This window comes from Mobula birostris, chromosome 10 (assembly GCF_030028105.1).
Source record: "Mobula birostris isolate sMobBir1 chromosome 10, sMobBir1.hap1, whole genome shotgun sequence".
Lineage (NCBI taxonomy): Eukaryota > Metazoa > Chordata > Chondrichthyes > Myliobatiformes > Myliobatidae > Mobula > Mobula birostris.
The window spans coordinates 39481066-39508505 of NC_092379.1; the positions used below are offsets into that span (position 1 = coordinate 39481066).

Sequence of the window (27440 nt, forward strand, 5' to 3'; positions counted from 1 at the left end):
TAACTGCACCAACAGCCTAATTGACTATTAAATCACCAGTTTTGCATCAGACTATAAATCAGGCCTCATATGTAACATTAGAGTACATCACCTGTTCTATCCATGCACCAACAATTGACCCCCAAATCCAAATCTCACAGGTTACAGAAACTGCTCGTTTCAACCAAGATAGCCATGTCAACCAGGTGACACTTACCGACAAATTGTATTGCCCCTTGCAGAACAGGATGGTGTAGGGTCAGAAGCACTGGGTGCTTACTAAATGGGACAGGTGGACCACCACAGAATGAAAGTATCATGACTGCATTTAGTATGCTGGGCACTGACCTACATGATTCACTGCCAATGGTCACGTCAACTGGATCTTGAGGAAATGATATGACCTTCTAAAATATACCAGTGTTGCCTGCAAATTATGTGCATGCAGTAATTGTGCCCTGTACCCTAGTTCAGCTTGCAACTCCAGTGAAATTCCTGCACATTCTCAGTAAATTTGAAAAGTCTTAATATCTCTTCCACAGCAGAGGACAACTAACTGTGAGTTATTAAAAACAGCTCCAATCTGAGAGAAGCCAAACGCTAAAGATTTGTCAGCACATTAAAAGGCAATGCTGTTCTTTCCCTGTTGTTGTAATTGTAGCTGGTGATTTATTTCAGTGAGGACTTTGTGTAAGGCAACCTGCACCTCAACTTGGTATCTTACTGAAGTTCAGAGAGGAGAATGTTCCATAAAGATTCTGGGCGTAAACAAACTTCTGCAATGAGCCTTTCTCCACTTCCCCTCATGTCAGGATGAGTGGCTGTCCCAGCTCTGCTTGGTCCCTGTTATTAGTCACAGAATTGTACAACATAGGGACCTTGTACATTTGACCCATTGTGTCCGTTCTGTCAAAGAGCTCATTTACACTAATCTGATTTCCTGTTATAATAATCAATTAACCTAGTAACTCACACATCTTTTGAGTGTGCCTCAGTAGCAGCACAGCAAGTTCCTAATGGGAATGGATGCATCTGGTGGGATCTCAGAATGAATGTGTAGCCTCCACAGACAACACTGGAGATCAGGAAGGAAGCTAATGTTTGTACCAGACCTCCAAGGTAATCAGTTTCTCTCTGTTTGATCCTGTACCATTCCCTCCTACCATAACACACATCAAAGTTGCTGGTGAACGCAGCAGGACAGGCAGCATCTCTAGGAAGAGGTACAGTCGACGTTTCGGGCCGAGACCCTTCATCAGGACGAACTGAAAGGAGAGCTAGTAAGAAATTTGAAAGTGGGTTGGGGAGTGGGAGTGGGAGGGGGAGATCCAAAATGATCGGAGTAGACAGGAGGGGTTGGGATAGAGCCAAGAGCTGGACAGTTGATTGGCAAAAAGGATATGAGAGGATCAACTGTCCAGCTCTCAGCTCCATCCCTCCCCCTCCTGCCTTCTCCTATCATTTTGGATCTCCCCCTCCCCCTCTCAAATCTCTTACTAGCTCTTCTATCAGTTCATCCTGACGAAGGGCCTCGGCCCGATATGTCAACTGTACCTCTTCCTAGAGATGCTGCCTAGCCTGCTGCGTTCACCAGCAACTTTGATGTGTGTTGCTTGAATTTCCAGCATCTGCAGAATTCCTCGTGTTTGCTCTACTACCACAATACCATTCTCCTCCCTTCCAACCCACTATTACAGCCTTCGCCACAACTTGTCTACTTTGACTCTCCTTCATTATCTTTAAAATTCTTTAAGAAAACCTAAGACAAAATATTAATTTGCATACAAGAAATATTTTGCTGCTAATCATTTCCCCACCATGCTGTATATAAATAGCGCACATCCCGCACACTGATTCGGTTTGAGCGTTGAACCAAGCTTGAATGAGTAAGACATGCCCACTTCGCTTGTTTGACTGAAAGTGAGAAGATGGAGCGGGGCCTCATGTAGTTTCAGGTATCTGCAACAGGTAGACAGATACTATTTCAGAACAGACATTGCCAACCTCGGGAAGGCGCCGAACAGCAAGGACAAACGCTGCATTCGTAGTCTAACCACGGCAACAACATTTTCCTGAGTTACCGCCTTTAAAAGCCCTTGCAACGATCAATGCACACCGAAACCAGGACTGACCCTGTACCTCAAGATGAAAGGGGGCGAACTACTTTTCTTATCCTTACTATGTAATATTATTGCTATTAAATTGATATATTCGACACGTCTCAATAGCATTTTCGAGATTAATCACGGAACATTAAAGCGTGGACACGAGCGGATTTCCAAATATATTACCAGTGTTTGAGGGTCTTGGATTCGGTTCCCGGCCAATGTAATGACGTCAGATCATCAGAACTCAGGCGTCAGCGCAGCATTAGGGCGAGTCTGCGAGATGTTAATGTCGTGGACGCAATATATTAGCGTAAAAATGGGATGCAATGGTGTGGGAAGCGGTGGAGTCCAATGACATAGTAGTGGTTACGAATAGGAAGGATGACAAGTTGGGGTGCCGATGGTTAATGACCCTACCAAATTGGGCAGAAATACGAATGCGATGTGAAACAGGGTCAAAGACGCTTGGAGAGGGGAGGTGAGCAGGATGAAAGGATTCCCTTATATTTGCCACATTATCTTTCCTCTAGTTTGTCAGTGACCTCTCTCTGCATTATCTCGTACTGATCGGTAAGCTCTTGGTTCTTCTCCAGCAAGGCTTTGCCGAGCTTAGCCGCCAGGATGAGATCGTTATCCTTTTGCCGAAGCTGAGAGAGCAGGTGTTCGATACCGGGGCTACCGGCTGCTACTTCCTCGCTGTAATTCTCCTGGCGGCTGGTCGCCAGCACAGGGAAGCGTTCGTCGAACAGCAGGTTGGCACTGCCGTCGCCCTCAAGCCCTGGAGGTGTTGGGAGTGGAGAAATGGGCGGCAGTCTCGGCTGATTGCTGGCCTGATGGTGCTCGGCCTCCTCAACGCCAAACGAGTGGTGGGGCTCGTCACCCTGCTGAACCTCCTGCAGCCATAAAGCCGCCATAGTTCCACCTGCGCTGGGCAGATTATAATGGGCTCCGATCCCGGCTCAGCTCACAGATTGCACCGAATCCCATGGACCTTTCTCCCGTGTCCTGGCCGGGGATCAGGATGGCGTGACCCAGTTCCCCTGCTCGCAGCACTCGGTGTCTCGTGTGGTGATATCACGTGTCAGAACGTGATTGAACAGTGTTCGGAGAAATCATCGAGAAACTTCTATGGTAAACGTGGTTGCAGTTGCTGCAGTAAATAGAAGTTCGAGTTCTATTCTTCCAGAATATGTTTTGTTATTGTTAAACCACGATGCGTATAAAGAACACAACATGGTGTCAGAAGTCGGTCTGGAAGAATAATACGTTCGCTAGTACGGGAGAGTCGAAGATGATCCAAAAGAAAACCGCACGAACTGTTTTCGAGGTTTGCTAACAGCTTTAAAAATGGAACATCTACAATCCCCACCGACACTTCAGCTGACTAGGAATGCAGCTGAAAACTGGAGGAAATATAAGCAACATTTTGAAATCTATTTATCGGCGATCAGAGCCGATAGAAAACCAGAAAACATGAAAGCGGCGATTCTACTCCACGTAATAGGTGACGACGCAATTGAAATATAATCATTCTATTTCTGAAGATGAAATTAATTTCAATTTAAAGTCGATAATGGACAAATTGGAAGCATTTTGTATACCGAAGCGTAATGTGACGTATGAGGTGTTCAAGATTTTCACGTGTAAGCAGAAAATAGATCGATATGTTACGAAGTTGAAACGCCGAAGTAAATCATGTGCGTTTGCAGAACTGGAAGACTCTCTCATTGGAGACAGAATTGTTTGTGGCATTCGGGATAATGGTCTGAGAGAAAGGCTGTTAAGAGAGCAAGACCTGGATTTGGAAAAAGCTTTGATATTTTGCAAAGCTTCGGAAACCGTAACGACACAGGCTGAACATCTTTTCATTGAAAGCTGCAGCGTAGATACTGTAAAAAAGCGCGAACATATTAGAAGAAATATTAAAAAGGCAATGAAACCGACAGAGAGCAAGACGTCTTGTGATTGCTGCAGACAGCAGCACCAGGCAAAAAAGTGTTCAGCGTACGGAAAAATATGCATGCAACAAGAGTAATCATACTACTTTTCACACTGTTGCAGAAATAGGAATAAAATGAAACAAGTAAATGCAGTGATTGAAGATGAACGTGAGGAATGTTATATTGTCACGGTCCTGATTGTTTATTCCCTAGTTTCCTCTAATTTCCTTTAATTGTGCCATGGTTCTGACCGTTAATTTCCCAATTACTTCTAATTTTCTTTCATGATGACACACCTGGTTTCCATCAGGACCTGCAGTATAAGAACCCCCCGGCGTTACAAAACCGAGTTACCAGATCATGGTCTTTTTCCTGTGTGATAACTAACGTTTCCCGACCGCTTAGAAGTGTTTGTTCTAAGTTAGCTGCAATTTCAAGGTTTATCTATGAAACTCCGTCTCTCTGAGTCAAGGCTCCATATCAGGGCTCCGTGTCAAGATCCCTGCTGTTTGCTGTTCGGCGTTTACGCCCGTGTAAGCATCCTACCTTAATCTCCGTGCCTGTGTCCTGCACTTGGGTTCGCCGTAGTCGCTCCTTGCAACAGAACCATCTGGCCACTATGGACCCAGCGGACACGAATACCCTGTAACAAGCCCTCGCCAGCCAGGGCTCCCAACTGGATCTGCACGATCAACTTCTCTGGGATGTCATGGAGAACCTCCGTTCCCTGTCTGCTGACGTAAAGAAGATCAGTGACCAGGTGGACCGAGTATCCGTTCATCTTACCCGATCCACTCCTGGAACTCTGTCAGCCCAGCCCAGACAGCCGGAAGTGGCAACCCCCTACGTGTCGGTAACACCACCGCCAAGAGAGCCATACATACCTGAACCAGAACACTATGCTGCGGATTTGGGGAAGTGCCGGGCCTTCCTTCTGCAATGCTCCTTGGTGTTCGAACAGCAGTCATCCAAGTACTCCACAGACAAGTCAAAGATGGGTTATATGGGTTGTAGCGGGGAAGTGCCTTAGTGTGGGCTACAGCTATCTGGGATAATCAACCGGCTAACTGCTCTTCATTCCCCACCTTTATCACAGAAATGAGAAGGAGCTTTCACCACCCTGCCCGTGGTAAAGATGCCGCTAAGCGACTACTCACTCTCCGTCAGCGCTCACACAGTGTTGCCGCCTATTCCGTGGATTTCCGGATGTTAGTGGCTGACTCGGGGTGGAATGATGAGGCACTCCAAGGGGTATTTTGGAAAGGCCTCAGCGACATGGTGAAAGACGAGTTGGCGGCAAGGGATGACACCAACAGCCTGGATTGTTTGATCTCCCTAGCCACCAGGTTGGACAATTGTCTTCGAGAACGCCATAGGGAGAGAACTGGTCGTCCACTCCCTTTAGCAACTCCACGACACTCTTTACCGTCTCCCACCAGCCCTAGCCTCTCTTCTCCTCCCTCTCCTGGAATAGCTCCCAGTCCAGCCGTTTCCACCACCCAGGAGAGGAACCCATGCAGCTGGGACGGAACCGCCTTTCTCTCACAGAGCGACTCCGGAAATTGAGAGCGGGGAAATGTCTCTATTGCGGCCAGTCCCGCCACTTCCGTGCTACCTGTTCCCTTCGGCCAAAAGGGAGGGTTGACCAGTAGAAAGGGGGACCCTCGTGAGTCAGACAACATTCCCTTCTGTCCCCCGAACCCGGGTGCAGATCCAACCTCCTATCGTTTTTGTGTACCCCTGGTTAAGCGGGGGGCGGGCGGGGCATCCCAGATAATCTGAAGGAAACACGGCCTCCTGGAGAAGGTAGAATCCCGGTGGCTGTTGCTGTAAGAGAGTTACGCTAACCGCTATGCTACTGTGCTTCGAAAAGAACAGAGGAATATCCATTTAGAACAGGAAAGACGAGAAATTCCTTTAACCTGGAGGCGGCGAATCTGCGGTATTCGTTGCCACAGATGGGAGGAGGAGGATTTTAATTGAAAGTCGATGACCAGGGTTTTCCTGATAGACGGTAATGGCTGTCTCGAACGAGAATGCAGAGACTATGGTGGATGAAGAAACGAAGTAGAACATTTGGAAAGCTCATGGGCAGGTTACAGGAAAGACATGCAGGAATGTGAGTCTTGTGCAGAAGAAATGCAGGCTATCTGGACAGATTGTCATCACTTTCTGACGAGGTGGGTGAAAAGCCCCACTTTCGTGATTATATATAACGAGATTTCCACGAGACCCCTCTCTCGTTCTTTTGCGAATATGAATCGAATCGAATCGAATCAATCCCTTGACGGACATCAGTCTTGTCAGCCCAGGAATAAACCTGGCGAACCTTTGCTATAATCCCGATTTTGAACACTTTTCTCAGACAGGGAGACCTGCAGTAAACACTGTAATCATGGTGTACTTATGAAAACCTCTATCCCTACTTCTGGACTCAAATTTTCTCGTCATTTGGACTTAGCATTTTCATCCTTATTCGCCTTCTAGTTCTGTATATCCGTTGTCACTGACTAGAGTCATAGTGCTATACAGCAGAGATACGGGCCTTTTGGCCAAACCGGACCATACCAACCAAGATACCTATTTACCTTTGCAAATTTGTCCACATTTGGCCGATATCATTCTTAACCCAGTGCGCAAGGATACCAAAGGCTGTTTGCATTTTCATTACATAATCTTTCGCTGTTTATTTAACAACCTGCCTTTAAATTATTGCTACTAAAAGTGATAACACTGCATCTTTCGTGTAGTTCCCTGGCAATGAAATTGTACAAAGATACCCTCCCGTGTAATATATCCCGCACATAGCCCACATCCAAGCTTCATAAAGAAGTGTTTTGGATTTGGCTAAAATTAGGAGCTATTTTTTCCAACTTAGGAATGGTGTGCCAGCCATTCGGTGCTATTTTCGAGGGAGAACAGGAATGCAGATCCTTGTTCGAGGGAGAACAAGAACTCAGCCTTGGTCGAGGGAGAACAGGAACGCAGAGCTCAAGGTAGTGGGAAACGGCTGGATCTACCCAGCGGAGGCGAGAGCACGAAGAGATGGTTCCCAACACAAGGCAGCGGCAAACAGCTGGATCTACCCAGCGGAGGCGAGAGCACGAAGAGATGGTTCCCAACACAAGGTAGCGGCAAACAGCCAGACCTACCTAGCGAAGGCTTGGACATAAAGAGACAGTTCCAAACAAAGAAAGATAGTTCTTTATCTAGTCACAGCAAGGCCCCAGTCTTGCCCTGGCGGTTGAACATGACGGTGTTACAGGCGAAGGTAGCAGGCGAGGCTACAGAAGGATGGGAAAGGAACAGTCAAGCAACTGAAGCTGAACCCAGGAGCTGTTTATGTAGCCAACCAAAAATGGGAATCATGTGCCTGGATTGAGGCACACAACAGGACAAGGGAAAACTGGAAAACCTGGAATAAGGAACCATGGACCGGACTGTGAACTGGAATGCGACCTTCACGGACCGGACCATGACATGTATACAATATACGTACATCATGAAAATTTTTTTCTTCACAAGCATGCACGAAAACAGAGCATTGTCCCAAAGAGTGAATGATATTTAAATGTTAGAACTTCAAAGTCCCCGAACTTCCCCCACCCACGCATAAGCAGCAGCAAAGCAACGCAATCGCCAGCATAAAAAAAGCATCTGCTCCCTTCACGGAGCAGTCAAACGTGCAGCAAAGCAGTAATAAAGACACAGAATTTCAGTACCCCCGAAGACTTCTCCTTCGCCCTGTAATTCGCGAAGTCACAGGCTCTCTGTCTCTCCCTAATAAGGGAATAGCAGGTGTCCCAGTTTCACTGAGAGAGGGGAAACATAACAAAATGACTCACAGATTTATGGTGTTAAAGGTGTTTTGCGTCGTTTTTTCCCCGAGTTCTGTGTCCAAGGAAGTCTGGTCTCTGGTCACATAGACAGCAGCCAGCTCTCTGCTTTCGATCTTCCACAGCACATTAGGCGGTGACACCGACCTCACATCTGCCTGCCTCCAGAGCTATGAAATTCCGGCACCCTGAAGGCACGCTATTCTTCCAGGCTGTGTCCTTGGCGTATTGAAAAGCGGACAGTCATGAAGCCCTGAGATTTGTGATTTTTGTGTCCTCTTTGTGGTTTTTATATATGACTTCGATGAAGAAGTAGAAAGGTGGGTTGGTAGGTTTGCTGATGACACGAAGGTTGGGGGTGTTGTCGATAGTCTGGAGGATTGGCAATGGTTACAACGGGACATCGATAGGATGCAGAACTGGGCTGTGAAGTGGCAGATGGACTTCAACCCAGATGTGTGAAGTGGTTCATTTTGGTAGGCCAAAATTGAAGACAGAATATAATAGTAATGGTAAGACTCTTGGCAATGTTGATTATTAAATAATCTTCCAGAAATAGTAGGGGACAGAGGGACCAGTAAGATGGAGGAACTGAGTGAAATACCTGTTAGTAGGGAAGTGGTGTTAGGTAAATTGAAAGGATTAAAGGCAGATAAATCCCCAGGGCCAGATGGTCTGCATCCCAGAGTGCTTAAGGAAGTAGGCCAAGAAATAGTGGATGCATTAGTGATAATTTTTCAAAACTCATTAGATTCTGGACTAGTTCCTGAGGATTGAAGGGTGGCTAATGTAACCCCACTTTTTAAAAAAGGAGGGAGAGAGAAACCGGGGAATTATAGACTGGTTAGCCTAACATCGGTGGTGGGGAAACTGCTGGAGTCAGTTATCAAAGATGTGATAACAGCACATTTGGAAAGCGGTGAAATCATCGGACAAAGTCAGCATGGATTTGTGAAAGGAAAATCATGTCTGACGAATCTCATAGAATTTTTTGAGGACGTAACTAGTAGAGTGGATAGGGGAGAACCAGTGGATGTGGTATATTTGTATTTTCAAAAGGCTTTTGACAAGGTCCCACACAGGAGATTAGCGTGCAAACTTAAAGCACACGGTATTGGGGGTAAGGTATTGATGTGGATAGAGAATTAGTTAGCAGACAGGAAGCAAAGAGTGGGAATAAACGGGACCTTTTCAGAATGGCAGGCAGTGACTAGTGGGGTACTGCAAGGCTCAGTGCTGGGACCCCAGTTGTTTACAATATATATTAATGACTTGGATGAGGGAATTAAATGCAGCATCTCCAAGTTTGCGGATGACACGAAGCTGAGCGGCAGTGTTAGCTGTGAGGAGGATGCTAAGAGGATGCAGGGTGACTTGGATAGGTTGGGTGAGTGGGCAAATTCATGACAGATGCAATTTAATGTGGATAAATGTGAAGTTATCCACTTTGGTGGCAAAAATAGGAAAACAGATTATTATCTGAATGGTGGCTGATTAGGAAAAGGGGAGGTGCAATGAGACCTGGGTGTCATTATACACCAGTCATTGAAAGTGGGCATGCAGGTACAGCAGGCAGTGAAAAAGGCAGATGGTATGCTGGCACTTATAGCGAGAGGGTTTGAGTACAGGAGCAGGGAGGTACTACTGCAGTTGTACAAGGCCTTGGTGAGACCACACCTGGAGTATTGTGTGCAGTTTTGGTCCCCTAATCTGAGGAAAGACATCCTTGCCATAGAGGGAGTACAAAGAAGGTTCACCAGATTGACTCCTGGGATGGCAGGACTTTCATATGAAGAAAGACCGGATGAACTAGGCTTGTACTCGTTGGAATTTAGAAGATTGAGGGGGGATCTAATTGAAACCTATAAAATCCTAAAGGGATTGGACAGGCTAGATGCAGGAAGATTGTTCCCGATGTTGGGGAAGTCCAGAACGAGGGGTCACAGTTTGAGGATAAAGGGGAAGCCTTTTAGGACTGAGATTAGGAAAAACTTCTTCACACAGAGAGTGGTGAATCTGTGGAATTCTCTGCCACAGGAAACAGTTGAGGCCAGTTCAACGGCTATATTTAAGAGGGAGTTAGATATGGCCCTTGTGGCTACGGGGATCAGGAGGTATGGAGGGAAGGCTGGTGCAGGGTTCTGAGTTGGATGATCAGCCATGATCATAATAAATGGCGGTGCAGGCTCGAAGGGCCGAATGGCCTACTCCTGCACCTATTTTCTATGTTTCTATCTGAGAGATCTTGCGGTCACATAGGACACTCAAAGCTGCTGCTCACTTTGACAGTATTGTTAAGAAGGCCTGTGGTATGTTGGCATTCATCAACCGTGGGAATGAGTTAGAGACGTGAGATAATGCTACAGGTATGTAAGACCTTCATCAGACCTCACTTAGAGTATTGTGCTCAGTTCTGGTTACCTCACCGCAGGAAAGATGTCGGTACTATAGAGGGTATGTAGAGGAGGTTTCCAAGGATGTTGCCTGGATTGGAAGGCGTACCTTATGAGAATAGGTTGAGTGAACTTGGCCTTTTCTCCTGGGAGCGATGGAGGATGAGAGGTGGACTGATAGAGGTGTATAAGATCATGAGTGTCATTGATCGTGTGGATGATCAGGGGCTTTTTCCCAGGACTAAAATTTCTGGATTTTCATATTTTGCTACTGGAAAACGGGTAAGCCTGCGTTACTCGGTGTCTCGGACTTTCACACAGCAACGAAAACTAAAGACCTATTATTAAACTGTGCTAGCGACGAGGCTATACATCAGTAGGATATAATAAAACCGGATTTTTTTAAACTGATGTAAGATTTCTGTGGAAAACTATATATAGTAAGATCTCAGATTTGTGTAATTCCCAATTGAATTCCTCACTGCTCAACATCAATTCTCGGAAAGCTTGCAAGGTAAATTCAAGTAAATGTGTCAGTAAATTACATCTCTGAATAATTCTAAAAGTAAATAGAAGATAGAATATAATATAGATAAATTTGAAGTGATCTAATTCCAAAACATGTTGTTTTAGTTTCCCAAAGATTGGTCTTTTTTCAGTTAATTGGAACCTCGTTGTCCTGGAACACAAGTCATGTCATCGGGAAGGGCGATCCTTGTATAAGCAGACATTACAAGAAAGTTCTAGTACCGGACGAACTCTGATTTGTTCAAATTATGCGAGGCCTCCCTCAGACCTTAACTGGAGTTTTATTCATCGTCTTGGTTTCCCTACCTAATAAATGAGTAGCTCTGGAAAAAAAAGCAAGTGTACTTTGGCAGTGTAAAATGCTATTAGTCGGGGCCGGGAAGGGCGAGGTGTTTCGAAACCAGGAACATAATCTCCAAATATCATGAGGTCATTTATAACCAGTATGGAAATAAATATGCTGAATTAATTCAGCGCAGCATGCAGGCTCAGTCATTGAATCATCTGAAACACACACCGGTGTTTTTACTGCGTATTACGAATATAGAGGCGAGCAGGAAAATGACAAAAATGTGGATAATAAGCAATGATTTCGACTGAGTGGGCTCGAGTGTTGAAGCGACTCGTATTTATGACTTTTCCTATGAGAACGCCGGTTCATGCATATGCGTTCTCTAACCTAACTTATTTAACTTAAACTTTTCCATTTTCATATTACCATGAGCGTTTTACGTGTCAGAGTTCTAAAATGTATATTTTTCTTGTCTATGTACTGCTGCTGTTGACAGTCTATGGTATAAACATCCGTGTCTCCCTTTCTTTTCCCTAAAGCTAATTTGGTGGCGATTCTGATCCTGTCCCGCGGGAAGTGTGGCCTCTCTAAATGCATCACTCGCTATTTGGTCTCCATGGCAGTAACGGATTTGCTCCTCATTATTACCGCTGTGATTATCAACCGCATTTGTGGCATTTATTTCCCAGCAAGTTTCCTCTCCATCACCCCAGTGTGTAGTGCCATTATTGCAATAACCTATGCAGCCAGGGTCAGTTCTGTTTGGTTAACCGTCGCTTTCACCTCTGACCGTTTTGTCGTCATTTGTTGCCAGAAACTGAAGGCGAAGTATTGCACCGACAAAACGGCATCTGTGGTCATAGCAACTGTTTGTTTACTTAGTTGTTTTATCAATATTCCATGCTACTTCATTCATGAACCCAGCTATATAATTAACAATGTACCATGGTATTGCAAACTGAAAGCTGTCCGTTATACTTCTCTATTGTGGGGCATTTATGATTGGTTCAACCACCTCTTCACTCCTTGTTTCCCGATCCTTTTGCTCAATCTTCTCACTGTCAGACACATTTTAGAAGCTAGTAGAGCCCGGAAGAGACTCCAAGTCCAAAACAGTGGGAACAATCAGACTGACGCAGGGATGGAGAGCAGGAGGAAGTCTATTGTGTTACTCTTCGCCGTTTCAGGCAGTTCCATACTATTGTGGATGACACATTTGTTACAGTTCCTATATGAGAGAATTTCCAATGACCATCAAGTTAGCGGTTACAGTGATCCCAAGTCTATATTTATTGAAACTGCCAATATGCTCCAACTATTAAGTTGCTGCACAAACACATTTATCTCTGCAGTCACTCAGAGAAAGTTCAGGGAACAGCTGAAAACCACGGTACAATATCTAGTAAATATAATAGGTAAATGTATGAAATAATGGATGAAGCTAATTCAACCACGAATGTGCAACATTGTTTTAAATATAACTTGTCTTGTGTTAAATGTGAACCAGAAACTTTTATCTTCGATCACAAAACCACTTCTGCAAATACAGGGATAAAAATATTAGAATGAAATTGTTGTGAAATGGCCAAGTTGGATATATTTCTCTAATAATGTAATGACAGCAGCCATCCCTAATATTTGTCGGACAAATATTTCATTTGACTAACTGATGATCTATTTCGTACTACAGAGGCCGTGAATGATAGTTCAAGGCGAGAAAGAGCTACAAGGCGAATAAAAGGCAGTAAATGCCATAAAGCATATGGTTGATTTTTTTATGGTAGAAGAAATGGCTGTATTAATTTACTGCAATATGCATCAATGTCTGCGTTTCACAACTCCTTACAAATCGGCAGAAATACATCACGTACTTTTTTTTTACAAAATCATATTATTATATAACCTCTCCATTCGAAAAATATCTTTATATATCCTCGTTGGAACAAAGAGAAATTCTGCCCCAACACTCCATTCTCTGGAAGCCGGAACAAAGATAAGAGCATTTTGATCGTCCTTTATTAACAGACAACTAATCTCCGGAGATACAGCTAATCACTTCGGGCACAACAACAAACCTATCGCATGTACAGGTTAACAAACTCAACAAACCCAACAAAATCAACAAACTCATTCATAAGGCCAGTGATGTTGTGGGGAAGAAACTGGACTCTCTGACGGTGGTGTCTGAAAAGAGGATGCTGTCCAACTTGCATGCCATCTTGGACAATATCTCCCATCCACTACATAATGGACTGGCTGGGCACAGGAGTACATTCAGCCAGAGACTCATTCCACCGAGATGCAACACTGAGCGTCATAGGAAGTCATTCCTGCCTGTGGCCATCAAACTTTACGACTCCTCCCTTGGAGGGTCAGACACCCTGAGCCAATAGGCTAGTCCTGTACTTATTTCCTGGCATAATTTACATATTACTATTTAATTATTTATGATTTTACTACTATTTAATCATTTATGGTGCAAGTGTAACGAAAACCAATTTCCCTCGGGATCAATAAAGTATGACTATGACTGAACCTTCAAGCTAGATAGAGCAAAGATAATTGTGCAGATTAGTAAAATATGATTCGTCATCTGTGAAATCCACTTTGTTTTTTGAACAGAGATTTCAGCTTTTGAGGAGAGCAGACCTATAGAGAAGTGAGCTTCAGTGATTTAGTGATACCTTTGAAATAGTGAAGCCCGTAAAAGTTGTTATGGAAAAGTAGATCGAAAGGCTTCCAGGAAGATTCAGCTGGTTGGATACAAAATTAGATTGATGGTAGGAAGCAGAGGACAATGGTGTGAGTTTACGTTTCAGACTGGAGGTCGATGCATAATGGAGTTCCTTAGGGATTGGTTCCAGGCCTGTTTTCATCTGGAAACTAACAGTCGAGTTTCGTCGCAGCCCTAAGCCTTAACTGTACATTTCCCACTTTTAATGCTGCCTCACCCGCTCTGTTACTCCAGCATTTTAATGCATTGCTTAAACTAAGGATTCCCAGATCCTTATATGTTTTCCCACTGAATTAACAGTCACCTGGCTAGGTTCATTTCCCTACAGCAGATCCTACCTCACCCCTCCCCTCTACCCGGTTCATGGACTGTCGATATGTTGATATATGCAACCCTCGTGGATGTACGTAATGAATTCCGCCAAGCGTGAAGTCCTTGCACTGAGGATGTTGCAGTTAATATTGGAGATGCTGAAGTCACCCACAGCAACAAACGTGTTGCTTTTCGATCTTCCCCATATTTACCTGTGCATATCTCAGTATCTATATGCTCAAACTCTAGTTCGCTAATAGGAAGCGGGTAGTACAAAGCCACCTGAGTGTTTGCACCTTCGTTAACATTAATGTCTAGTCTAGTAGTCTGAGTGGATAAATCCTCTAATGTTTCCTCACTGAGAGCAACTGTGACATTGTCGCTGATTTGACAACACACCTCTCCTTTTATCTCCCTCTCTATCTTTATTGGTGCTGTTGTGGATAGTGTAGTTGACTGGCAAAAAAATACAGAGAGTAATAGATCAATTGTACGTATGGGTGGAGAAATGGCAGATGGAGGTTAACCGGGACAAATCCTGTACCTTGGTAGTCCAAATGGAAAGAGATAATACTGTCAAGGGCAATCTTAGCAATCTTGATGAGCAGAGGGATCTTGGGGTCGAAGTCCGTAGATACCGGAAAGTAGCTACACAGCTTGACAGTGTGGTTCAGGAGGCTTACGGAACACTTGCTTTTATTAGTCGAGGCATTGAGTTCAAAAGTCAAGAGGTTATGCTGCGACTTTCGGGCCACATCTGGATATTCCATACATTTCTGGTTGCCCCATTACGGAAAAGATGTCGAGGCTTTGGAAAGGGTGCAAAAGAAGTTTACCAAGATGCTATCTAGATCAGAAGGCACGCGCAATGGAGGTTATAAGATCATTGGATGCATAGATAGAGTAGACAGACTATCTCTTTCCTAGGGCCTGCATTCGGATAGAAGTGTAATCTCAAAGGAGATGTGAGGGGCAATATTTTACACGGAGACTGGGTGGTGCCTGGAATGAGCTTTCTGGGTTGATGGTACAGTCCGACACCTTAGGGATTTTTAAGCAACATTTCAACAGGCACATGAATGTGAGGGAAATAGAAGGATATTCACATTCTGTAGGCAGAACAGATCGGTTAGTCATTTGATTGTCAGTTTAAATAGTTCAGCACAACATTGTGGGCTGAAGGGTCTTTATATAAGGATGTAATGTTCTATGTTCTATGATAGAACCATGCATGATTTCAATAATTCCCCCTGTTTCTGGCCAGCCTTCCCCCCTCAGCTCTAATGAAACACCATCGGAATGAAGCGATAGCTCTCTTTCTCTCTCGTCAGGTATTAACGGACCTGTTAAATATACCAAAGGTAATCTCTTTTTATTAGGGATATCCTTCCTCAGCATTTTTTAGCTGTAGAAATTGTTTTTTTTTGTTCTTTCGTTACCTTAAGACCATAAAAGCAAAAGACATAGGAGCTGAATTGGGCCACTGCTCTGCCATTTGATCATTGCTTATCGCTTTTCTTCTCAATTCCATTCTCTTGCCCTCTCCTGTAACTTTTCAGCATTTGACTGAACAGGAACCTAGCAACTTCCGCCTTATCTACACCGAATGACCTGGCCTCCACAGTCGCCTGTGTTGTGCTAATGAATTCAACATATTCACAACTCTGAGGCTAAAGGAAAACCCCCTCATCTCCGTTGTAAATGCACGTCCCTCTATTCTGAACCTGTGCACGTCGGTGCTAGACTATCCCAGATAGAGGCAACATCCTTTCCAATCCCAGTCCATCTGTGCCTTTCAACATTCGATAGCTTTCAATGAAATTACACTAACCACACCACCCCCGTCTAATCCTTGAAAATCCAGCGACTACATGACCAGAGACGTCAAACGGCACTAATATGGCGAGCCTGTCATTTCCGGAATCATTTTTGCGTTTTTAATGGCCCCAAGACTGCTCACGGGACTCCAAGTGTGGTGTCACCAGTCCCTTATAAATTCCCAGCGTGATATGTTTCTTTTTTCTCTTTTTGTCCTCTCAGAATGAATGCTAAAATTGTATTTACATTCCTAATCACAGACTCAACCAGCAAGACCGTTAGGGAGTCCTGCACGAGGTCTTCCAAGTCCCTTTTCACCTCGGATTTTTGAATTTTCTCCCCTTTTAGTCTACGCTTTTATTCCTTTTACCACAGTTCATGATCATGTTCTTCCCGACACTGTATTCCATCTGCCACTTCTTTGCCTATTCTCCTAATTTGTCTAAGTCTTCCTGCAGCCCCTTTGCTTCCTCAACACTACTTGCCCGTCCACTTATCTTTGTGTCATCTGCAAAATTGGCCACAAAACCATCACTTCAAATCATTGAAGTAGAACGTAAAAATAAGTGGTTCTAACATTGACCACTGTGCAACACCACCAGTCATCGGCAACCAATCGGAAGAGGTTTTGCTTATTCACACTCTTTGCCTCTTGTCAATCTGCCAATGTTCTACCCATGCTAGAATCTTCTCTGTAGTACCATGGGTTCTTAATTGCTTAGCAGCCTCATGTGCGGCACCTTGTCAAAGGCCTTCTGAAAATCAAATCCACAACATCCACCGTTTCTGCTTTGCCTGTCCTACTTGGTATTTCGCCAAATAATTCCATAAGATTTGCCTGGCAAGATTTCCCATAAAGAAACCCATGTCTATTTTACCATGCCTCTGGTACCCTGAAACCTCTTCCTGAACAAGCGACTCCAAAGTTTTCCCAACCACTGAGGTCAAGGTAACTAGCCTATAATTTCCTCTCTTCCCCCTCGCTCACTTCTTGAAGAGTGCAGTGACATTTGCAATTCTGCATTTCTCTGCAACTATACCAGAATGTAGTGATTCTTGAAAGATTATTATTACTCCACAAACTATTCAGGTACCTCCTCTGAACCTTGGGGTGTAGTCCATCTGGTCCAGGTAACTTACTTGCCTTCAGACCTTACAACTTCCTGGGCACCTTCTTCCTAATAATAGCAACTACGTTCACGTATTCCCTCTGACACTTCCGACCATACGGTGTGCTGCTAGTGTCCTCTACAGTGAAGATACTGCAAAGTACTTAATCAGTTCTTCCGCCATTTTCTCGTCCCTCATTACTACCGTTCCAGTGTCATTTTCGGGAATTTGATATCTACTCTCGCTTTCCTTGTAATCTTTGTATATCTGACAAAAACAAAATACTGTTGACATCCTCTTTGTGTCATTGAGTAGATTCCTTCACATTTCAACTTTTCTCTCCCTATGGCTTTTCAGCTGCCGTCTGCTATTTCTCAGAAACTGCCGAATCTTCTGACTTCCCACTAACTAATCTAATTACATAGGTGATTTCTATCTGAAAGACTGCTGACATTTTCGAAGCGTTTGTATTTTCTTTTTACATTTGCCTTCTTCCAAACTTAAGAGATCTCAGATCGTTGTCCAAGTTTATCCCTCACTGTGAACCCATTACTTTTGGTATTGGGAAATGTGTTGAGGGTTAACCTGGCTTCTCAGATGAATTGACCTCACATCAAAAGCATTATGACCATGTTTCATTTCATGAAAAGGGAACCGATAGTCCTTTCGAACGTGATCGACTTTGCAGGCTAAAACAATTGACAATAGTGATTGGTCTCGTTTGCATTTCGTACACTTATAGCTGCTTTCAACTGCTTTATTCGACCATGTGAGATTTTAGAGAGCCGAAGGTGCAATGTCCAAGTTCAAATTCTAATTTTATTGGCATAAACATGGATCAGAATTAATGAGACCCAGGTTAACATATTCTGACAGGACTTTACTCTTTAAAAACTTATAAAAACAAAATCTTGATTTGAACTCCTCCCTCTCCATACTTGTCTATCTTCCAGCCTAACAACTCCTCTGCATGTGCAAGTAGACAAACGGCTAGGAATTGTAGGATTTGAGTAAGAATAAGTATGTTTTCAAGTGGCAGGCAGTGGCCAGAAGAGATACTGAAGGAATCAGTAATCCATGCATTCTTAATATATTTTCATGTCGAAGATCAGAAAAATAAATGTAATATCTGCGGTTCTGCTAACAACACAACTGTACAGCAGGGGTCCCCAACCTAGTTTGCAACGCGGACCGGTTTCTTATTGACAATATTCTTGCGGACTGGCCGACCTGGTGGAGGGGTGGGGTGTAGGGTTACCAACGGATACGTTGTGTTTACCTCGAGATAGGCTACAATGACCATGAAGACTTGCGTGGGCACCAGTGCGCATGCGTGACTTGCGCATGCGTGTACGTGCCGATTTTTTTTCTACAAATCGTTTTTGGCGATTCTGTACGGGGGCGGGGTGTTAATCACGACCGGAATATAGGTGATAAGTGGCTAATACACTGAATTTCATTTCTAAAAGGGTTTATCTAACAAATTTAATATTAAGCACACAGCGCATATCTTCCTTGCATGAATAAGTCAATTATAGGGGAGGACAGGGGAGATTGAAGTAAGTATTGAACGAACTTCCAGTGGAAGTGGTAGAGGCAGGTTCGATATGATCATTTAACCTTAAATTGGATAGGTATATGGACAGGAAAGGAATGGAGGGTTATAGGCTGAGTGCAGGTCGGTGGGACTAGGTGAGAGTAGCGTTCAGCACAGATTAGAAGGGCAGAGATGGTCTGTTTCCTTGCTGTAATTGTTATATGGTTATATAAGTCACTTATAAGTCAATAGCATCATAACATTTTAAGTAACATTTGGATATTAAACACACAGCACATATTTCCCCGCATATAAATTAATTGCAACACACAAATATCGCTGAATCAGTGGGAGCCCTGGGCTGAAAACTTGTTCCCTTCAACAACACGGTCATATCGAGGGGTGATGGGAGACAGCGATACTCGAAGTGGGTTCCCTATGTCCAGTCTATTCTGCAATTTAGTTTTTGTTGCATTCATTGCAGAGATATGTTGGAAATGGAAGCACCGTTTTCAGTGCTTTTGTGGCTATCTCAGGATATTTAGCCTTGACTTTGATCCAGAATGCCGACAGAGATGTTATGTCAAACATACTTTTAAGTCCGCCTTCATTTGCAAGCTCGAGGAGTTGATCTTCTTCCTGTGCTGACATGGATGACGCGCGGGTAATGACCTCGCGTGTGTTCAAGCTCAGCAGTGGGTGAGGGGGGATGAGGAAAGGTGAAGCTGACTCATATCGCCAAATCATATCGTTTCCTCGCGGCCCGGTACCGGTCCACAGCCCAGTGATTGGGGACCACTGGTCTTTGTTACGTACCCCGTAACTGGGTTGCCAAACCAGCAGAAATGGATCACTCAGTTGGAGTCTGGATTACTAGAACTAAGAAAGTTTTATTAAAGAAACAAGCAACACAGTACTCTAATCAAAAGGATAATGAATGCAACAGTTCAGCAATGATAAACATGCATGTACACAGAATTAAGATAACAGGATCAATCAAGCTCTATCGTTGTCTAGGGGTAAATGCCCAGTTTCAAAGTGACGCAAAGTTCAGTTCAGTTTAGTTCAGTTCAGTTCGCAGACAGTGGAGGGAAGGAGAGAGAGAGCAAAATGAATGAATATTCAAAAGGGCTTCCACACACAGACCTTCGCAGTCAGCTTTCGGGCGAGCCCTTTGTGATGTCATCTGAGGTCACTGACCGTGACCCCCTCCGTTTCGAGATACGATCGTTTCTCTGCGGTGAACCCGGCACCCAGGCAAGGGTGGACACACACCAGGTTCCCGCCGATCATGCCTTTCCGCCCTGTGCGTCTATGGCCTGGTCCCGCAACCGGCCTTCCAAAACTTCCCACCGACTTGTGAGAGACGCACCGCTTCCAGGGTCTCGTTACCTCGGGTGTCGTGTGTGTGCTGCCTTAGTGAACCTGTCCCTTTTTATCCCCCTGCTGGGGTATCGCCTGTCCATCACTTCAAACAGTTCAGGGTTCAAAGGGGGAGCCGATCTTGACAGCTCTCTCCTTCTGTTACTCTCTCTCCCGTCCCTTCATTACACATCTCCCAATGCTGCTCCATTGTTTTCCTTATCTCTCTCTCTCCTGAAGACAGGTGGCAGACCAACTACTGATCCCACTGGTGCCAGCACAGGACAGCTACATCTTAATCTATGTGTATTCTTGTCACACTTCCCCCCTTTAAGGATTTTTACCGGGGGTAAAAATTACAAACATGAATACATTATTTGGTACACACAGATATACATCTTTATCAGCTATTTGGCTAATACAGCGAGTTTGAAGTTGTCAACACCTGACAGACAGTCAGCCATCACATTTTCTGTTCCTTTTATATGTGTTATTAATAATCCCTCTTACCAGGCTCCAACTTAGCAAACTTCATAGTGGCCAAAAACACTGATGAATTGCGATCAATGTACCTCTCATTGGGTTTCGTCCCGGACCACAATAACAAGGGTCGTCCCATTCCGACTTAGTTTTCTCTCGCAAGGGCTTAGTCGGAGGGGGAGGGGTGGTAACCGCAGAGTTACTGCAAAACTTCCTACAGTACCCCACCATCTCCAAGAGCCTTCTGAGGGTCCTCTTGTCTGTCGGGGTTGGGATGTCAGCGATAGCCTGCACCGTAGCTTGCATCGCCGCCAGCTGCCCCTGTGTCACCACAATTCCCAGGTAAGTGACCTTCGTGTGGCCGAACTCATTTTTTCCAAGGTTCACTATCAAGCTGGCTTCAGACAGCCGTATTACATCGCCAATACACACCTCTGTGTTCGTCAGCCCTTTCGTCACTGAATTACCCAACTGTCAATGTCCTGGAGGGGCCAACATTGTCCAGAGTCTCAGCAGGACAGCCCACATAAATACTGTGGTACCAGAGCAGATTGGATGTTGTGAACTCAATGAAGACCTTCCCATCTTCACCCTCTTCCCTTCCTAATCCCCCTTCTCCCATGGCCCACTCTCCTCTCCCATCAGATTCCTCCTCCTTCAGCCCTTTAACTCTTCCACCTCTACCAGGGGTTCCCAACCTTTTACTTGCCATGGACCAGTACAATTAAGCAAGGGGTCTCAGAGTGAATGTGGAGAGGATGTTTCTTATGGTAGGGAGTCTAAGACTAGAGGACAGCCTCATAATAGTGAGGTGTCCTTTTAGAGATGAATAGGAAGATGAGAAGAAAGTTCTTTAGCCAGAGAGTGGTGAATCTGTGGCATTTATTGCCACAGTCAGCTGTGAAGGCCGAGTATTTTTGTATATTTAAGGCAGAGGTTGGTCAGGTCATGAAGGGATAAAAGGAGAAGGCAGGAGATTGGGGCTGAGAGGGAAAATGGATCAGCCATGATGAAATGCAGAGCAGACTAATGGTCTAATTCTGCTCCCATATCTTGTGGTTTTAGGATATTGGGAACCCCTGACCTAAACACTTCCAGCTTCTAACTTTATCCATCTTCCCCCTTACCTGGTCTCACCTATCACCTGCCAGCTTGAAGTCCTTCCCTCCATGCTCCCACCACCTCCCAGTCTTATTCTGGCTTCTTCCCAGTTCCTTTCCAGTCCTGATGAGGGGGTCTCGGTTTGAAACATCGACTCTTTATTCCTCAGCAGAGTTGCTGCCTGACCTGCTGAGTTCCTCCAGCACTTGGTGTGTGTGTTGTGGGTTGGAAGCAAAATATGCTTGACCCTGATGGACTGAGAGAGACACAATCTCCACCTACTGGCTGTTTATTAATACGTAAACCAGTACAGGAAAAAAAGAATTGTGGTCAGCATAGAGCAGACATGATTACATCGCACGGCAGGGCAGGCTTCTGACAACCAAGTCCAGCTCCTGGCCTTCACGTCTGGCTGAGCTACTAAGATTGGCGGAACCGTTTCTACTGACAGGAGAAGGCACCTAGGTGGGTTACTGATGCCTTAAAACAAGTTGCTTTGGGCTGATGCCAAACTATCGACCTCTGCCATTCCTTTGCATTCATCTGCTGCGTGGAGAGAGCTAGCCTGCTGTGTGGGCAACAACTTGCTCTCCGTGTTGTACTTCCTTGGCTTGCACATCATGTAGACAGCTAGGACACAACATCCATGGTCCATTCCGACCAATGCAGAACCTCCAGGTCTAGCTCATTAACAGACTCCTTCAGCCGACTGGAGGACAGTCTCCATATGAAAGACCGGAAGAACTGAAGACATTGGAGTAGAGTTAGGCCTTTCAGCCTATCGAGTCTGCTCCGCCGTTTCATCATGGCTGATCCATTTCCCTCTCAAACCCATTTTCCCTTTAACCTTTGACGCCCTATCTAATTATTTGGTGATGCGTTGCCTGAGCTGCCTATTCAAACATCCAATGTCAGTCCATCCTTTCTGAGATAAGGGGCCCAAAAATGCACACAAGACTCCAGGTGAGGCCTCACTACTGCCTTATAAAGCCTCAGCATTACATCCTTACATGCAGAAAGACTGGAATCCTCTCTCTCACTCACGCTGACACCAAGCTGTCTGGCCAGGGCAAACATCTGCCAACAGGTTTGGTTGCTAACTTGAAATCCAGCTCACGTTCCCAACCTCCGAACCAAAGCCCTGCTTGTGCTGAAGGCTAAAGCAGTGAAAAGACCCATTGGCGTGACCCTCCGACGTTCCTTCAAAGATATCCCTGCAGCTGAGGGCAGGAGTCCTTTAATAGAACATACAACAGTATAGTACAGGAACAGGCCCTTCGGCCCTCAATGTTGTGCCAGAACAATTAAATTAGTAATCAGATAGCTAACTAAGCTCATCTCTCCTGCCTACACAATGTCCATATCCTCCCATCTTCCTCACATTCATGTGCCTATCTAAACGTCTCTTAAAAATCTCTAATGCATCTATCTCTACCACCACCGCAGGCACCCACCACTCTCTGTGTAAACGATCCGCTCTCACATCTCTGAAATTACCCTCACTCACCTCCTCCTCTCCTTGGACTCCCCGCTCTGGTTCTCTGCCTGCTCTGGATCTTCTCATCTCGAATTGCCGACGGGACATCGACTTCATCACTCCTTCACTCCTCCACTGAATGCACTGCCCTCTACTCTCCCCGCACCAATCCCAACCTGACCATCAAACTGCCTCCAAAGCCAGTCTATCCTTCCTCAAGTATGGAGACCCGAACTGCATGTAGTACTCCAGGTGCAGCCTCACCAGTACCCTGTACAGTTGCAGCATAACTTCCCCGCTCTTCAATTCAGTCCCTCTAGTAATGAAGGCCAATACTGTATTCCATTTGCTTTTGTGATAGCCTGCTGCACCTGCAAACTAACCTTTTGTGATTCATGCACAAGTACTCCCAAGTCCCTCAGCACAGCAGTATGCTGGAAATTTTCACCGTTTAAATAATAATCTGCTCTTCTATTTTTCCTAACAAAGTGGATGACCTCACATTTACCAACATTGTACCCCATCTGCCAGACCCTTGCCCACTCACTTAACCTATCGATATGTATCTCTCTGTATCTTCTGCACAATTTACTTTTCCACTCAATTTGGTATCATCAGCAAACTTAAGCGATACACTACACTTGGTTCCCTCTTTGAGATGGTTAATATATATTGTGAACAGTTGCGGGCCCAGCACCGACCCATATGGCACCACTGCTCACCACTGATTGCCAACCAGAGTAACACCCATGCATCCGAACTCTGCTTTCTTTCAGTTAACCAATCCTGTATCCATGCTAATACATCACCCCAACTCTTTGCATCCTTATCTTATGGATAAGTCTTTTATGCAGTACCTTATCAAACACCTTCCAGAAATCCAAGTAAATAACGTCCATCTGTTCCCCTCTATCCACTGTGCTCGTTATATCCTCAAAGAACTCCAGTAAGTTTGTCAAACAGGATCTGCCTTTGCTGAATCCATGCTGCATCTGCCTGATGGATCCATTTCTTGCCAGATGCCTCGCTATTTCTTCTTTAATGATAGCTTCAAGCATTTTCCAACTACAGATGTTAAACTAACTGACCTGTAGTTACCTGCTTTTGCCTACGTCATTTTTTGAACTGTGGCGTGACATTCGCCGTCTTCTAATCCACCAGAACCTGCCCACAGTCCAGAGAATTTTAGTTTATTTTCTTTCCTTATTCCCTTTCTTTATTAATTGCTTGATGGGTCTTTGTTGCTGTTTGAAATTTTCCCAGTCTTCCAGTTTCCCACTACTCTTAGAGGCTTTCTATTCACACGCTTTTAGTTTGACACCTTCTTTAATTTCCTCAGTTATCCAAGACTGGCTCTCCCCACCCTTACTGTCCGTGCTTTTAACTGGAATATACTTTTGTTGAGCACCGGGAAAAATCTCTTTGAAAGACTTCCACTGCTCCACCATATAGCCTGTATTCCCAGACTACTTTTGCACCCTCCATTTGTATGGGAAACTCAGTCATACTGTGATCACTCTTTCCAAGAGGATCCCTAACTACAAGATCACTAATCTTACCTTTCTCATTGCACAGGACCAGATCTAAGATAACACATTCTCTTGCAGGTTAAGTAACACGCTGTTCAAGAAAGCCATCATTTATGCGTTCTATGAAGTCCTCCACAAGACTGTCTCGACCAACTTGATTCACCCAATCTATGTGCAAGTTAGTCTCCCATGATAACTGCTGTTCCATTCTCCCGTGCCTGAGATATTTCTGTTTACTGCCTGTGCCACTGTAATGTGATTATTTGGTGGCTGATCGACAACTCCCACCAGGGATTTTTTTTCCATTACTGTTCCTAATCTCTACCTAGATGGACTCAACGTTCTGCTCCTTAGATCTTATATCGTCTCTCACTGTCGCACTGATCTCATCCTTAGAGCGCTACCCCACCTCCCTTACCTTCCTGCCTATCATACCGTATAACCTGATATCCTTGGATATTTAATTCCCAATCTTGACTTAGCTGAGAGGTTGCTTTGAGCTGAGCTGTAAATCATCTACAAGATGTCAGCTCAGCTGAAATCATCCACATCTCATAGATTAAATCATTCGTCCCACCTAAGACGACTTAGCACGTCAACCAAGAGAATGGTTATCAAACTGATTGTTCATTTGTATCAATAGTCCATTGACTTGGCCGGAATGGTTATCAAGCTGATTGTTCTTTGTATCCATAGTCCATTGACTTGGCTGGAATGCTTATCAAATTGATTGTTCTTTTGTATCGGTGGCCTTATAACCTCTGACAATTCTGACATCAGGCAGTGAATTAGTTGAACTGCTGGGGAGATCAGAAAGGTTCTCTCCCTGATGTCGGGTCCAAATTCACTCACCGGCTGAGCTCGAAGAAATAAACGGGTGGAAAGATAAGTAACGATCTTTTTGTACTGTTGTTATTTGATCCAGCAAAGTTACGTTTACAAACCTCCTCTGCACCTTTCCAATCCTGAGGCAACCAGAACGCGACACAATTGTGTTGTGGGTAGTGGGGAACTGGTGTGGGATCAGAAAGAGGGCGATAGGATTGAGGAGGGATTATAAAGGGGTAGTAGAGAATGTGGTTAAGAGCATAAGATGCAGATCAGAATTAGGCCACTTGGCCCATCAAGTCTACTCTGCCATTTCATCATGGGTGATCCATTTTTCCTCTCAGCCGCAATCTCCTGCTTTCCATATAACCATATAACAATTACAGCACGGAAACAGGCCATCGTGGCCCTTCTAGTCCGTGCCGAATGCTTACTCTCACCTAGTCCCATCTACCTGCACTTAGCCCATAACCCTCATTCCTTTCCTGTCCATATACCTATCAAACTTTTTTTTAATGACAAAATTGTACCTGCCTCTACCACTTCTACTGGAAGCTCATTCCACACAGTTACCACTCCCTGAGTAAAGAAGTTCCCACTCTTGTTACCCCTAAACTTTTGCCCCTTAACTCTCAACTCATGTCCTCTTGTTTGAATCTCCCCTACTCTCAACGGAAAAAGCCTATCCAAGTCAACTCTATCTATCCCCCTCATAATTTTAAATGCCTCTATCAAGTCCCCGGTCAAACTTCTACGCTCCAAACAATAAAGACCTAACTTGTTCAACCTTTCTCTGTAACTTAGGTGCTGAAACCCAGGTGACATTCTGGTAAATCTCCTCTGTACTCTCTCTATTTTGTTGACATCCTTCCTATAATTTGGTGACCACAACTGTACACAAGACTCCAACTTTGGCCTCACCAATGCCTTGTACAATTTCAACATTACATCCCATCTCCTATATTCAGTGCTCTGATTTATAAAGGCCAACATACCAAAAGCTTTCTTCACCATCCTATCCACATGAGATTCCACCTTCAGGGAACTATGCACTATTATTCCTAGACCACGCTGTTCTACTGCATTCTTCAATGCCTTACCATTTACCATGTATGTCCTATTTTGATTAGTCCTACCAAAATGTAGCACCTCACACTTATCAGCATTAAACTCCATCTGCCATCTTTCAGCCCACTCTTCTAACTGGCCCAAATTCTCTGCAAGCTTTGAAAACCCACTTCATTATCCAAAATGCCAACTATCTTAGTATCATCTGCATACTTACTAATCCAATTTACCACTCTATCATCCAGATCATTAATGTATATGACAAACAACATTGGACCCAGTACAGATCCCTGAAGCACACCACTAGTCACCGGCCTCCAACCTGACAAACAGTTATCCACCACTGCTCTCTGACATCTCCAATCCAGCCACTGTTAAATCCATTTTTCTACTTAAATATTATACCTAACGATTGAACCTTCCTAACTAACCTTCCGTGTGGAACTTTGTCAAAGGCCTTACTGAAGTCCATATAGACAACATCCACCACTTTACCCTTGTCAACTTTTCAAGTAACCTCTTCAAAAAATTCAATAAGATCTGTCAAACATGACCTTCCATGCACAAATCCATGTTGACTGTTCCTAAACAGCTACCCTGTCTATCCAGATAATTATATATACCATCTCTAAGAATATTTTCCATTAACTTACCCACCACTGACGTCAAACTCACAGGCTGATAATTGCTAGGTTTACTCTTAGAACTTAGCAATTTACTCTTAACTTTACTCTTAGAACACCTCCACCACCATCGCCAGCAGCTCATTCCACGCACTCACCACTCTCTGCATAAAGAGCTTAGCCCTGACATCTCCTCTGTACCTACTTCCAAGCACCTTAAAACTGTGCCCTCTCATGCTAGCTGGGAAAAAGCTTCTGACTATCCAAACGATCAATGCCTCTCATCATCTTATACACCTCTGTCAGGTCACCTCTCATCCTCCGTCGCTCCAAGAAGAAAAGGCCGAGTTCACTTAACCTATTCTCATAAGTCATGCTCCCCAAT

At 44.5% G+C, this 27440-nt stretch overlaps 1 protein-coding gene across 1 annotated transcript in view; it reads left to right on the forward strand.

The window, feature by feature from the left end:
- Positions 1–5125: 5125 nt before the first annotated feature.
- The window catches only part of LOC140203608 (serine/threonine-protein phosphatase 2A 65 kDa regulatory subunit A beta isoform-like), a 96324-nt gene continuing 74009 nt past the window's right edge, over positions 5126–27440 (forward strand). Inside the window, exons 1-2 of the mRNA XM_072269656.1 lie at positions 5126–5373; positions 6941–7155. Of these exons, the coding sequence (XP_072125757.1) occupies positions 5126–5373; positions 6941–7155 (463 nt within the window). The remainder of the gene's footprint in view (positions 5374–6940; positions 7156–27440) is intronic.